The following is a 13204-nucleotide window of genomic DNA, read 5'->3' as shown; positions in this document are numbered from 1 at the left end:
TATGGGACTAGGCGAGATTATGAGTTCGGCACGGACTAGTAGGGTCGAGATCGCCTGTGTTTTCCGTGCTGTAATCGTTATATGGCTATATGGACCAGGAACGCCCAATTCACTGGTGGGATTCCGGGCCTACCCACCAGAGTCTAGGTTGAGTGTGGTGACCCATCTACTACAATATATAGACACAACCCACAATCTTAGAGGGAGAGGAAAGCCTATGGGTCAACCACAGAAACCCCAAGACGGGGTATGAGCCAACCACTCCAAGGTGGCTCAAACAGGTACTGAAAGCTGCCGGAATAGATAATAATACATTTTAATCCCATTCCACTAGGGCAGCATTGATATCAGCGGCTGAACGAATGGACATCCCGGTTGGCCACATTCTCAATACGGCAGAATGGTCAAGGGAACGACGTTCAGAACATTTTTTATTATAAACCGTTGATAAACCTGATTTAATTGCAGAAAGAATATTACAAACTGCAATATTAATTTAAGCTCAGGGGAGCTCTTTATGTTGTTATTGTTAACAAATACCTTTCTGTTTCTTGTGAAAGCAGATCCACTGGTTGATTACGATAACACTTCCTCCCTCAAAAACTTCGGCAGTGAGTGAAATAAAAACTGTTACACGGTTTGAAATCACAGACCTTTGAAGTCTTCACGGAATCACTCACGTGACTCCGAAGTAAAATAGTAAGATTAAACGAGTACTTACCAGTATGAAGTTTGATCTGTATTTTATGAGGAGTTACGGTGAGGTATTACGAGCCCTCCGCTCCCACCCTCAATATATAGATCAAACTAATAAACTGATGTCTCATGATCTTTACTATCTTACTTCAAATATTGTGTCTATCCTGTGATTTCACACCGCTGCTTCGAAGTATGCCGCACCTGCGCACTGAGCTGGGATCTTCACGTAATACCTCACCGTAACTCCTCATAAAATACAGATCAAACTTCATACTGGTAAGTACTCGTTTAATCTTACTATTCTATTGCGTACCATGAATGAGGAGAAATCCTGCGATAGTCATTACATTACAAGTATGGAGATAACTAGTCTGGATGAAGACAATTTTATACCAATATCTGAGGTGTTTACACGAGACCATGCCTGTTTGTCATCAAAATATACCCAGACATGAGGACTTGAGACAATGGCCTTACTTGAAGGATGTCAAGATACCTAAAATAAATTCTGGTATCGACCTACTTATCGGAACGAATGCTTTAAGGGCATTGAAACCTATACAGACTATGAGGAGCCGTTTGCTGTGAAAACCCTACAAGGATGGGTTATAACCATATAACCATATAACAATTACAGCACGGAAACAGGCCATCTCGACCCTTCTAGTCCGTGCCGAACACATAATCTCCCCTAGTCCCATATACAGGTGCACAACCTTTTATCCGACGATCCAAATAACGAAAACCTCCGAATAGCGACATTTTTTCAGTCCTTGAAGAAAGGTCCTTGAAAACGTTCACCGAGGGCAGCCCGCAGAGGTGACAGCGGAACCTCCGGTCGGTCCTCGAAGAAAGGGGAACTAAATCCCCATTCATAAAAGAGGTGAGGGTATATTGCGCGGGAGGGTTAATAATTGACAATCTGCTGCTGCCTGCCCGCTGAGTTTAAAAGTTCCCACGGTAGACTCACGATACACAGTGTATCGTGAGTCTTGCATGAGAACTTTTTAACTCAGCGGGCAGGCAGCAGCAAATTGTCGCTCCCTTCAGTTTCACCCCACCTACACCTCTCTGCTTCCAGGCCATGTGTGTGACCCCCTTCCCTCTCCTCTCCAGCTCCCCGCCCATTGCACCGGCGCGGGGGTTTTGCACTGTCTTCACGTCGGAGCCAGTGCCAATCACCGGAGACGTCAGGACCAACGGGACACCGACCCCCAGGCCCACTGCAAGCACGGAGATCCCAGAGACCCACAGCCAGCAGCAGCCCAGCCCCGTTCCAATTCCAGAGGTACACGCTCCCCGTAGGGACAGGAGGTGATTGTGTGCAAGGTGCGTCTTGGTCTTGAGGTTGCGGATGAGGGGGCGCAGCTCGGGCTGTGACGTCTCTGGCCACCCCCCTGTACAGGAGCTGAGACTGGGAACTGTGGGGTTGTTTGCAGTTGCAGAGGGAGGGGGATAAGGGCGGTACTGTTCCCAGTCTCAGCTCCATTCCAGAGGGGTGACCGGAGACGTCAGGACCAACGGAACACCGACTGCAAGCACGGAGATCCCATAGACTCACAGCCAGCAGCAACTCTAGCCCAGCCCCGCTCCAACTCCAGAGGAACCCGGGTTGCGGATGAGGGGGCGCAGCTCGGGCTGTGGGGAACTGCCACTTGTCGCTGTAGCGGCGCATCGGGGAGCGGGTTCCTGTTGGTCCTGACGTCTTCGGCCACCCCCCTGGACAGGAGCTGAGAGACGTCAGGACCACCAGAAGCCGCTCCCCGATGGGCCGCTACAGCGACAAGTGGCAGTTCGCCCACAGCCCGAGCTGCGCCCCCTCATCGGGACACCGACCCACAGGCCCACTGCAAGCACGGAGATCCCAGAGACTCACAGCCAGCAACAACTCTAGCCCAGCCCCGCTCCAACTCCAGAGAAACCCCGGTTGCGGATGAGGGGGCGCAGCTCGGGCTGTGGGCGAACTGCCACTTGTCGCCGTAGCGGCCCATCGGGGAGCGGATTCCTCTGGAGTTGGAGGGACAGGGAGACACAGCGGCTTTTGAGAATGGTGGGCAATCACTTCCAAAGTTCTGCCCACACAGTCAGTACACCTCTCCTACACTTGTCTCCCGCACTAAGATTATCTCGCAGAGAATGATCCCAGCCTAACCCTCCCTATTCTCTCCTATTCTGCAAGAAAAAACTACATTGAAGACTCAAACTCGCGATCGAGTAACTGCCGGGATCGAGGCGCAAACTCGCGACCTTGCGGATATGAGCCGAGCACTCTACCACTGAGCCAGCCGTTAAAATCTACGCTAAAAATCTTCCATTCCGAAAGCCGAAAAATTCTGAATTACGAAAAGTGTCTGGTCCCAAGGCTTTCGGATAAAAGGTTGTGCACCTGTACCTGCGCTCAGACCATAACCCTCCATTCCCTTCCCATCCATATAATGGATGGGAAGGGAATTATCTATGGCTCCTTGAGAAGGAACAATGAAACAGGAACCAGAAGAACTACCCTGCCGCTGCTGTTAATCAAATATTTACAGGTTAATTAGAAAAGCTATTGATCAAGCAATACAATCATGACTTCAATGAAATGACCAGTAAGGAATGAGAAGAAATGTACAGGGAAAAGTTAAAGTTCATTCATATTATGAACTACTCAGTAAAGATGATAGACAGACACCATTGTCTGGACTTACCTTTCAAACAAGAAATAGTTACTCTGCCGAATAATCATTGTATGGCAGAGCAACGCACCCAGAATCTGAAACCCAAGTTTGGCAAGAATTCCCAAATTTTCATGAGGAATATACATCTTTCCTAAAGGATATGATTGACAATGATTATGCCAAATGGTACCAACAAACCAACTGAATCGAAGTGATGAAGAGCTTTGGTACATTCCACACCATGGGGTGTATAACTCGAAGAAAGGGACCTTGAGGGTCGTCTTCAAAAGAACATCACTTAACTGTCAACTACTGCAAGGTCCAGACCTTAACAACTCACTCATGGGAGTTCTCATTAAATTTAGATAAGAACCGATTGCTTTGATGGCTGATATTAAAGCAATGTTTCTTCTAATCAAAGTGTCAGAAAAACACATTGACTCCTTGCGATTCTTATGGTAGCCTGATGGGGATGCACAACAAGCTCTCGTTGAATACCGGATGAAGGTACATCCCTTTGGAGCAGTGTCATCACCAAGTTGTGCAAACTTTGCATTAAAGAAGACCACAGAGGACAATGAAGCTCACTTTCCAGAAGAAGTGATAACCACTGTGAAGAATAATTTCGATGTGGATGATTGCTTAAAATCCATGTCTACTGAGCAGGAAGCAATTCAAATGGTAAAACATTTGACTTCCCTCTGCAATAAGGGAGGATTCACATTTTCCAGGTGGATCAGCAACATCCATGTTGTATTGGAAAGCATTCCACAAGATGATATCCAAAGAGACCAGGGAGTTGGACAAAGACAATCTGCCAATGGAAAGAGCATTGGGACTGCACTGGTGCGTTGAAACAGAAGTGTTTACGTTCATAATCTTGATTCAAGAGCAACCATGTACTAGAAGGGGTATCCTATCATGATTGGTTCCGTCCACGACCCTTTGGGATTTCATGCACCATTTACACTGCCAGCCAAGTTGATTTTGCTGGATCTTTGCAAGGAAAAACTTGGATAGGATGAGAGTGTAACACAAACTTCCTCTCATGGCTGGACAGAATGGTTAGCAGATCTCAGAATTCAAAGTGGACCGGTGCATGAAGCCTACAAGCTTTGGTAATATCACAGGTGCACAGCTGCATCATTTCTCAGATACCAGTGAAAGTGGCTACGTTACTGTTTCATATCTAAGACTGGAAAATGATAACAAAGAAGTACATGTTGTATTCTTAATGGGAAAGGTCAGAGTGGCACCATTGAAACAAATGACAATTCCCAGAATGGAACTTACTGCCGCAGTCTTAGCTGTTAAAGTTGACATAATGCTGCAAAACAAACTACAGCATCAACTGGAAGAATCCATCTTCTGGACCGATAATACTACGGTGCTTAAATACTTCAACAATGAGTTTCTTGACATTTGTAGCAAACAGAATCTCTTTTGTATTGGAAGCTACTAATGTTTCACAATGGAAATATGTTAACACAAAGGAAAATCCTGCGGATAAAGCTTCTAAAGACTGACTGCAGACCTCTTCTTAAGCAATAAGAGATGGATCAATGGACCAGAGTTTCTCTATAAGCCAGACAGAGAATGGCCAAAGCTTGAGCTGGGATTTGAAATGTCTGCTAATGATTCGGAAATTAAACATCACAGTGAACGTTATTGCTAAAAATCTTATTATTCTCCCAAAGGATTTTCACACTTCAACATTGTTGTTACGACATATTCATGAATTGATCGGACATGGAGGAAGAAGCTTCATGCTGTCAAAACTTTGGACTTTTGTGTTTTGGACTATATACTGGGTATCATGCCTGATGTTAAGGGTTTGGTGCATACAGTACAACTTCAGACTAAGAACAATGTTTTAATAAGACCAATAACTAGATCAGTGTCACTCGTGCTATAAGTCATACTGTGGCTCCCCCCACTGGTTCAATAGAAAGCCCTTTTCCCTTTCTTCCCCAGTCTTCAGTAGTATGTTAAGATGAAGTTACCTATGCTGTATTGCTAATAAAAGTCTTTGGATCTTAATCACCGTGCGTGAGTTAAGTCATTCCAACATGGTGTCAGAAATCTCGGACTCACTCCTTGCCTAATTCTATTGTTTTTATTTTAGTTTGTTTTTTAGTCCAGTATATGTTTTACTATGGCTGCTGCTCTCAGAAAACCAGAGACTTTGGTGTTTGATGAACACCTCGCAGAACGGTGGCGAATATTTGAAGAAGATTTTTATCATTTACATAGACGTGGCTCACCCGGCTGCTGCTCCAGGTGTTCGTGCGTCAATTCTCCTTAACCTAGCAGGCACAGAAGTTGCTCGCGTGCCAGTAGATTTAATTACGAACCAGCTAGGTTTGACCTGGCCGGTGTCCAGATTGCTCCCGCCGAATCTATCCGGGACCCCGACTGCTTGCTACGCAAATTCCAACTGTTATGTGAGTTACGTACTAATTTAGTCATGGAGAGACACATTTTTTTCACGAAGCCAGAGACATGGCGAACCTGTTGAAACATATGTTATTGCTATGAAACACATTGCCAGTCGGTGCGCCTTTGGTGATTTATGCAACAGCATAGTTCGAGACCGTCTGGTCTATGGTGTCCGCAATGATAAATTACGTGACCAGTTACTACGCGATACTGAACTTACTCTAGAGACTGCTGAAAACAGATGTCGTGTTGCTGAAATGGCTGATGCTCATGCCAAAATATTGAGACAGTGTGGTACCTCATCCTGGCTGGAGGACCTTATGCTTGCTTCTAGAAGGTGAATGTGAAGATGGAAGAATTGCTGAAGAAGTCTGAATGCGGATATATAATGCATGCTATTTGTTGTTTTAGGATATATGTTAAGCTTTTATAGCTACTTTTTTGATGTCTATTAGTAATTGCCTCGTTATATACGCAGAACAATTAGGGGCCAGTATGTAGTAGCCATTTAGCTTAACTCAGTATGTTATAAACTATAACCAGTTACCTTTAAATTTTATCTTCCTGTAATTATGGAGGTGGGGTTTATTACATAGTTGGAGGCGTGTTTGCGGCTGGGATTTTTGCGTAGACACTAGTAGTTTTTAAGTTTTAGTTTTGAAGAAGCATGGGGGAGGTCACAGCTTTCGACCATGCATGGGTTCCACCATGCATGAGTCTGACCATATATGGAGTTTGACCATGCACAGAGTTTGACTACGTAAGATCAAAATGGACTTAAACAAGAAGAAATTTAGATGAATATCTCACTGTCTTTACTACGACAATAAAGAAACTATTAATTAAGAGACTGTGTTTTGACGATTTATCTTTCGACGGCATTCAGTCTCGTGAAGAGCTCACGGATGTGTAACAAAACTATCTCCTTACCCCTGTCTTCAATCATAGTGGCTAGAGGAAAAAATTCCTTGAACAATATAATAATCTGCCACTACATTGTCCATGGCAGCAGCACCACTCATTTCATATGTAGAAGACAGAGAAAAAAAGATTCAAACTCCAAATGCGTTTAACAGTAACACAATGTTCACCTTTTGGTATTCTATCTTTCACCCTCCCCTCGCTCCACCAAGGCCAGCAGATATCAGTAGAAAGGTTTTACATAATAATCATTAACATTTCAGATAGCATACTTATGAAGATTATGTCATTACTGACATTCATTTCACAAATTGATATGTAGATAATGGCCAAATTGCAATTCCCATAACAAATCAAATTTCAAGAGACCAAGAACCAAAGATAACACTGAGGGAGTTTTTAAACTTTAATGTCAAACTACATATAAAAAAAAAGAAAAATTGTACATTTAGATGCTGCCTGGTTGTAGGAGTGAAGGTTTTTGTTTCAGTGAACTGTACTGCAGGGGGGGGAAGACAATAAAATGGTGTTAAGGAAATTAGATTTATACAAAAATGTCACAGGGATGTATTGTTCTACAAATATTCTTGTTGAAGTTCTAACATCTCATTTGCACAACTAATTAGAAACTGAAAATAATTAACTGTTGGTCCAAGGAAGTCTCTTCTGGAGTTTCTTCAGGATCTCAACAGAACTGTGAAAAGCCAAAAGAAAACATTAGCTGCAGTAAAATACCACAAACAAGTCAAGTTAGCCAGCCATGGCCACAAAGTAAAACAAAGCTGATGCTAGAAATCCAAAATAAAATAGAAAATACTGGAAATACTCAGCCGGTCAATGACTACCCATTACAAGTAGGAAGATTTAGAGATGTGCTTTTGCTGTTAGGAATAGTGGTTAACTAAACAATTTGATGTTTGATCTATTAAGTATTTCCAGCATTTTGTGCTTTAACCAATCATATCTATATGAATATTTGAAGGCCAAATCAGTATCTTCATATAAAGCATTTTTGCTGCGTAATTCTTATCTTTCAGAGATGTTTTTGTACAGGGTGGGGCGGGACATTGGAATGCCAAGTGGGAAACTGGCTGTTAGCATACCTGTTAAAACTGAAAGTGGAGACATTCAAGAAATAAATAGTTTGGGCTTGAGATTTTTTTTAACATTTTTAACTTCCCAGGTAAACCAACTAGCTTAAAATACTCTTGTTTCATCAATGCCTGAAACCTTACTGCATCTACATTTTCCCCAAATTATAAATGCACATTATAGAATATATAAAGGCTAGTAATTTACTTTTCTAAACTATATTTTTCAAACCCAAGCCAAAAAAAAATCTTACCTTCCATCTATTTCCGCAGCTATTGCATACGACAAATGTAGTCATTGGTTCATCAGCACTGCGAGTCTGAACCTGAGAAGGCGTTAAAAGTTCTGTTAGCTGTTCCCTCTTCAAAATGTTAACAAGAAAAATCATTCAAGAAGGGCAATAATTTAACAAAATATAAAAAGTAATTTTAAGACATTCTGCATGTAAAATTAGTGTAATTGAATCAGAAACAGATACAAGAGATATTACGGCAGCCAGCTGGTATGTGCAGCATCATCACTAGTTAGAACTGGTTACGAAGTAATTACCGTCAAGTTCAATTTTATTCATAGAAACATACTAACATAGAAAATAGGCGCAGGAGGCCGCCATTCGGGCCTTCGAGCCTGCACCGCCATTCATTGTGATCATGGCTGATCGTCCCCAATCAAATAACCCGTTCCTTCCTTCTCCAGAACTACAAGTTCACATTTATTGTCACATGCACCAATTAAGGTACAGTGATATTTGAGTTACCATACAAGTAAAAAAGAACACAATACACGATAAGTTTAACATAAACATCCAAAACAGTGGAATCAACATTCCTCACTGTGTTGGAAGGTACTAAAGTTCAGTCATCTTCTTCCCTTGTTCAACGGTGATAGTCCGGGCTTTTGAACCCTCAGCACTGCCTCTGCCGACGGTCCGCTGTTCAAGCCCTCTCATCGGGATGATGGAAACTCCAGCATCGTGACGGATCAGAACACTCCGTGGCATGGAGCTCCCGAGTCGGCCTCTTACCGGAGACCGCGGCTTCACGGTGTTAAAGTCCTCGTGGTCATAGCACTTCCACAGCGATCCTCGGCAAAGGATCGTCCGCTCCGCGATGGTAAGTCCGCATCGCATTTGCTGCTTGAAGTTCCGGGCCAGTCTCCAGGAAAGGCCGCATAATCCAAGTTGTTAGGCCGCGGGGGGGGGGGGGGGGGGGGAGACGATGAACGATCACATCTCCGTCGAGGTAAGTTTTTCCAGCTTCGATTTTTCTAGGTAAGAAAATACCGCTTTCAAACTATGAATCAGTTGTATTTATTGTTCCCTTGTTAAAAGCTAAGATTATTTTGTTGTTTTTATTGCTTTATGCTTTGGCGAGTGAGCGACCCCCACCCTGGCGCTGGCGAAAGCAGAGCACCAGCCATACACAAAGCTCTGCAGCAACTCAACCTTCTTACAGCGCTGGCTGCAAGCCCGGCCCGACACCTCTGGCCACCGCCGGACAGGGACGGGACACCCAGGAGGACACGGGGACGACCCAGCAGCCACTCAACAGACCCAGGCCCGACACCGACCACGCGATCTCGCTCACTCACCAAAGCATAAAGCAAAAAACAAAAACAAAATAATCTTAGCTTTTAACAAAGGAACAATAAGTACAACTATTTCATAGTTTGAAAGTAGTATTTTCTTACCTAGAAGAATCAAAGTTGGAAAAAACGAAAGAAATGAAGGTCCACTGTTTCACTGCTTTCCAGGGCTGTTCATGCATAGTGATCTTTGGCCTGGGCATGCGCAGTCGGAATAGTGAACTCGCTTATTTCCTCCGTCACATAAAACATACCGAGAAATATTAAAACATATATTTAAGACAAACTAAAAATAACAAAAAAAAGTCGAAATGACACACTGGCGAGGCTGCCATCACGGCGCCACCCGGTGGTCAATAAAGGACAGCAGGGACAGAGTCACTTTTGGAAACTTGGCATGTGGGGGAATTTTGTGAAGTGAGAGGAAGAGATGCTCCTCTGCCACATTATTTATTAGTGAAGGAACCTAATCAACACAGGCAGGACAGAGCCATCAGACTTGTGAAATGTACAATAGCACCACGTGAACCCGAGGATGTTTCCTTGTATTGGACAGCTGCAGGCATAGGTACAAATAGTGTGGTCACCTGGGGGAAGACCAAGGGGATTTCTAAACCAGGCAGGTGCTTGATGGAAAATAATTTGCTGGAGTAACCCAGCAGGACAGACATCATCGCCGGAGAAAAGGAATGGGTGCTGTTTCAGGTCGAGACCCTTCTTCAGACTGGTTAGGGATAAGGGAAACGGAGATATAGACGATGATGTAGAGGGATAAAGAGAAATAAATGAAAGATATGCAAAAAAAAAAAGATGATAAAGGAAACAGCCCATTGTTAGCTGTTTGTTGGGTAAGAATGAGAAGCTAGTGCGACTTGGGTGGAGGGGGGCCAGAGAGGGAATACTGAGGATCCATGCCATGATGATTTTACAATTGGGGCTACACAAAAATAAACAATAACAGTACCTTACAAACTCAGATTGCAAACTGCGATTTAAAATGTTATAAAAGTAATAATAAACTAGCAAGTATAATTCTGAAGGTTAATTTCAATTACAACGTTCTGTTTGTCGTATGCCTAGAAAGCTGCGAGTCATATAAAACGGCATGAATTTATGAGGATGGCTCTTTAACAATTCCCCCATCATCAGTTGCTTGCAGTGCTTATCTAAAACTCTTACCTGGGTATAGGAGCAATTTTTCTTCTTACATTTGCCACACTTGAACAGGTCAGTTTCCGAGCCACTTGTCTTAGCCATTTGATGTTCTCGGATGGCTTCTTTGGTTAGAGCTTTTCGCATTTCTTTAAGCTCATCGCTTGCCATTTCCTGGAATGATTTACAACACAGCGATCATATTAGGGAAAGATTTGTGCAAGGGATGGCATTCCAGCAGATGAATTATTCAAAATGCACATTTACAATGTTGATCAAAAATGCTGCAAATTAAATAAAAATCAAACCAAAACCTGACAGACAAATGGATCTACATTTGGATAGCACCTGTCCTTTCAGGATGTCTCCAACAATTCATAGCCAATAAAAGTACATTATTTATGGAATCAACAAAGACCACATTCCAGGCAGATAATCTAGATCCTGAAAAATCCCTGGTGGAAAATATTCTTATCTTCCTTTTAGATGTTTTGCCGATCAATTTGTACACACGCTCAATAGTTACCGACTCCGTCATTAAAAAAAACTTTTTATTAGGTCATCTCAAAATTCCAAGAGTCAAGAGAGTTTTATTGTCATAAGTCCCAGATAGAACAATGCAATTCTTATTTGCAAAAACTAAACAACAAAATAGGTAAACATATTACACAGTAAACAATACAATAACCAAGGAAAAAAAGTTCAATGTGCATACACATATATATACGTACACACACACACACACATATATACATTAAAAACAAACAATAATAGTGCAAAAAGACAAAACCAATGCCCCCATCTATCTAGTTCAGAATTCATTGGAGGTTAGTGTTTAATAGCCTGATGACTGTAGGAAAGAAGCTGTTCCTGAACCTGAATGTTAAGCGGCTGTCCCACTTGGGCGACCTAATTGGCGAGTTTAGGAGAGTTTGAAAAAAATGTCATGTTGAAAACCTCCTCCAACTATGTTGAAGACTAGCTTTGACTAGCTACGACTAACTTCGGGAAAATTGGACACCGAATAGTGGAGAGTGAAGATGACCTCCTATCTCCTTTGACCTCCCTTCAACTATGATGAAGACTATCTACGACTACCTTTGACTACCCTCGATTACCTATGACTAACATGCCGACCTACTACGACTAAACCTATGAGTAGAAAAAGTATCGATTTTTTTCCATGGCGACCTGTTTTTACTCATGGGCATTTTTCAACATGTTGAAACATACGCCTCGACCTAGCTGAGGCCTCAAGTACATGGGGACTACTCTCGAGCATGAAGGAGAGTTACATAGACCTCCTATGACCTTGTGTCGACCATGCTGCGAGTACGAGTCGAGGGCAAACTCGCGGATTAGGTCGCACAAGTGGGACAGCCCATTTACAGTTTTTAAGCTCCTGTACCTACGTCCCAATGGCAGGGATGAAATGTGTTTGTGGCCAGGGTGATGTGGATCTCTGATGATGCTGGCTGCCTTTGAGACAGCGACTCCTGTAAACCCATTCGATAGTGGGGAGGTCAGAACCCGTGATGCACTGGGCAGTGTTCACCACTTTTTGCGGTCTTCTTCGCTCCTGGGTATTCAAGTTGCTGAACCAGGCCGTGATGCAACCAGTCAATACGCTCTCTACTGTACACCTGTAGAAGTTCAAGACAATCCTCTCTGACATACTGAATCTCTGCAATCTTCTCAGGAATAACTGCATTAGTGTGCTGGGTCCAGAAAAGATCTTCGGAAATAAGGAATTTGAAACTTTTGAATCTCCCCACCATCTTCCTAAACCCACTGACTCCGATGGCTATTTATAAACCCACTGACTCACATGGCTATCCAGACTACTCTTCTTCCCACCCTGCTTCCTGTAAGGACTCCATCTCCTACTCCCAATTCCTCCGTCTACGCCGCATCTACTCCTAGGATGAGGCGTTCCACACCAGGGCATCGGAAATGTCCTCATTCTTCAGGGAACCGGGGTTCCCCTCCCCTACTATAGATGAGGCTCGCACCAGGGTCTCTTCCATACCCCGTAACACTGCTCTCTCTCCCCATCCTCCCCAATCGTAACAAGGGCAGAGTCCCCCTAGTCCTCACCTTTCACCCCACTTGCCGTCACATACATAGTCCTCCGTCACTTTCGCCACCTCCAACGTGAGCCCACTACTCGCCACATCTACCCATCTTCTCCCCCCTCCCCCCCCTGCTTTCCGCAAAGACCGCTCCCTCCGTAACTCCCTTGTCAATTCTTCCCTTCCCTCCCGCACCACCCCCTCCCCGGGCACTTTCCCTTGCAACCGCAAGAGATGCTACACTTGTCGCTTCATCTCCCCCCTCGACTCCATTCAAAGACCCAAGCAGTCGTTCCAGGTGCGACAAAGGTTCACCTGCATCTCCTCCAGCCTCATCTATTGCATCCGCTGCTCTAGATGTCAGCTGATCTACATCGGTGAGACCAAGCATAGGATTGGCGATCGTTTCGCCGAACACCTCCGCTCGGTCCGCATTAACCAACCTGACCTCCCGGTGGCTCAGCACTTCAACTCCCCCTCCCATTCCGAATCCGACCTCTCTGTCCTGGGTCTCCTCCATGGTTGGAGTGAGCACCACCTCCAAATTGGAGGAACAGCACCTCATATTCCGCTTGGGTAGTCTGC

The 13204-nt window shown here is 43.9% G+C and overlaps 1 protein-coding gene across 4 annotated transcripts in view; it reads right to left on the bottom strand.

The window, feature by feature from the left end:
• Positions 1-7112: 7112 nt before the first annotated feature.
• The window catches only part of tcea1 (transcription elongation factor A (SII), 1), a 49229-nt gene continuing 43137 nt past the window's right edge, over positions 7113-13204 (bottom strand). For all 4 annotated transcript variants that reach the window (XM_055634067.1, XM_055634071.1, XM_055634069.1 and 1 more), the window contains 3 exons: positions 10575-10721; positions 8065-8136; positions 7113-7413 (listed from right to left, as the gene is read on the bottom strand). In XM_055634067.1, the coding sequence (XP_055490042.1) occupies positions 7405-7413; positions 8065-8136; positions 10575-10721 (228 nt within the window). In that variant the 3' untranslated portion in view covers positions 7113-7404. The remainder of the gene's footprint in view (positions 7414-8064; positions 8137-10574; positions 10722-13204) is intronic.

The sequence above is a fragment of the Leucoraja erinacea genome, chromosome 4 (assembly GCF_028641065.1).
Source record: "Leucoraja erinacea ecotype New England chromosome 4, Leri_hhj_1, whole genome shotgun sequence".
Lineage (NCBI taxonomy): Eukaryota > Metazoa > Chordata > Chondrichthyes > Rajiformes > Rajidae > Leucoraja > Leucoraja erinaceus.
Note: the sequence above shows the minus strand (reverse complement) of the source record. Positions and strands in the feature narration are given on the sequence as shown.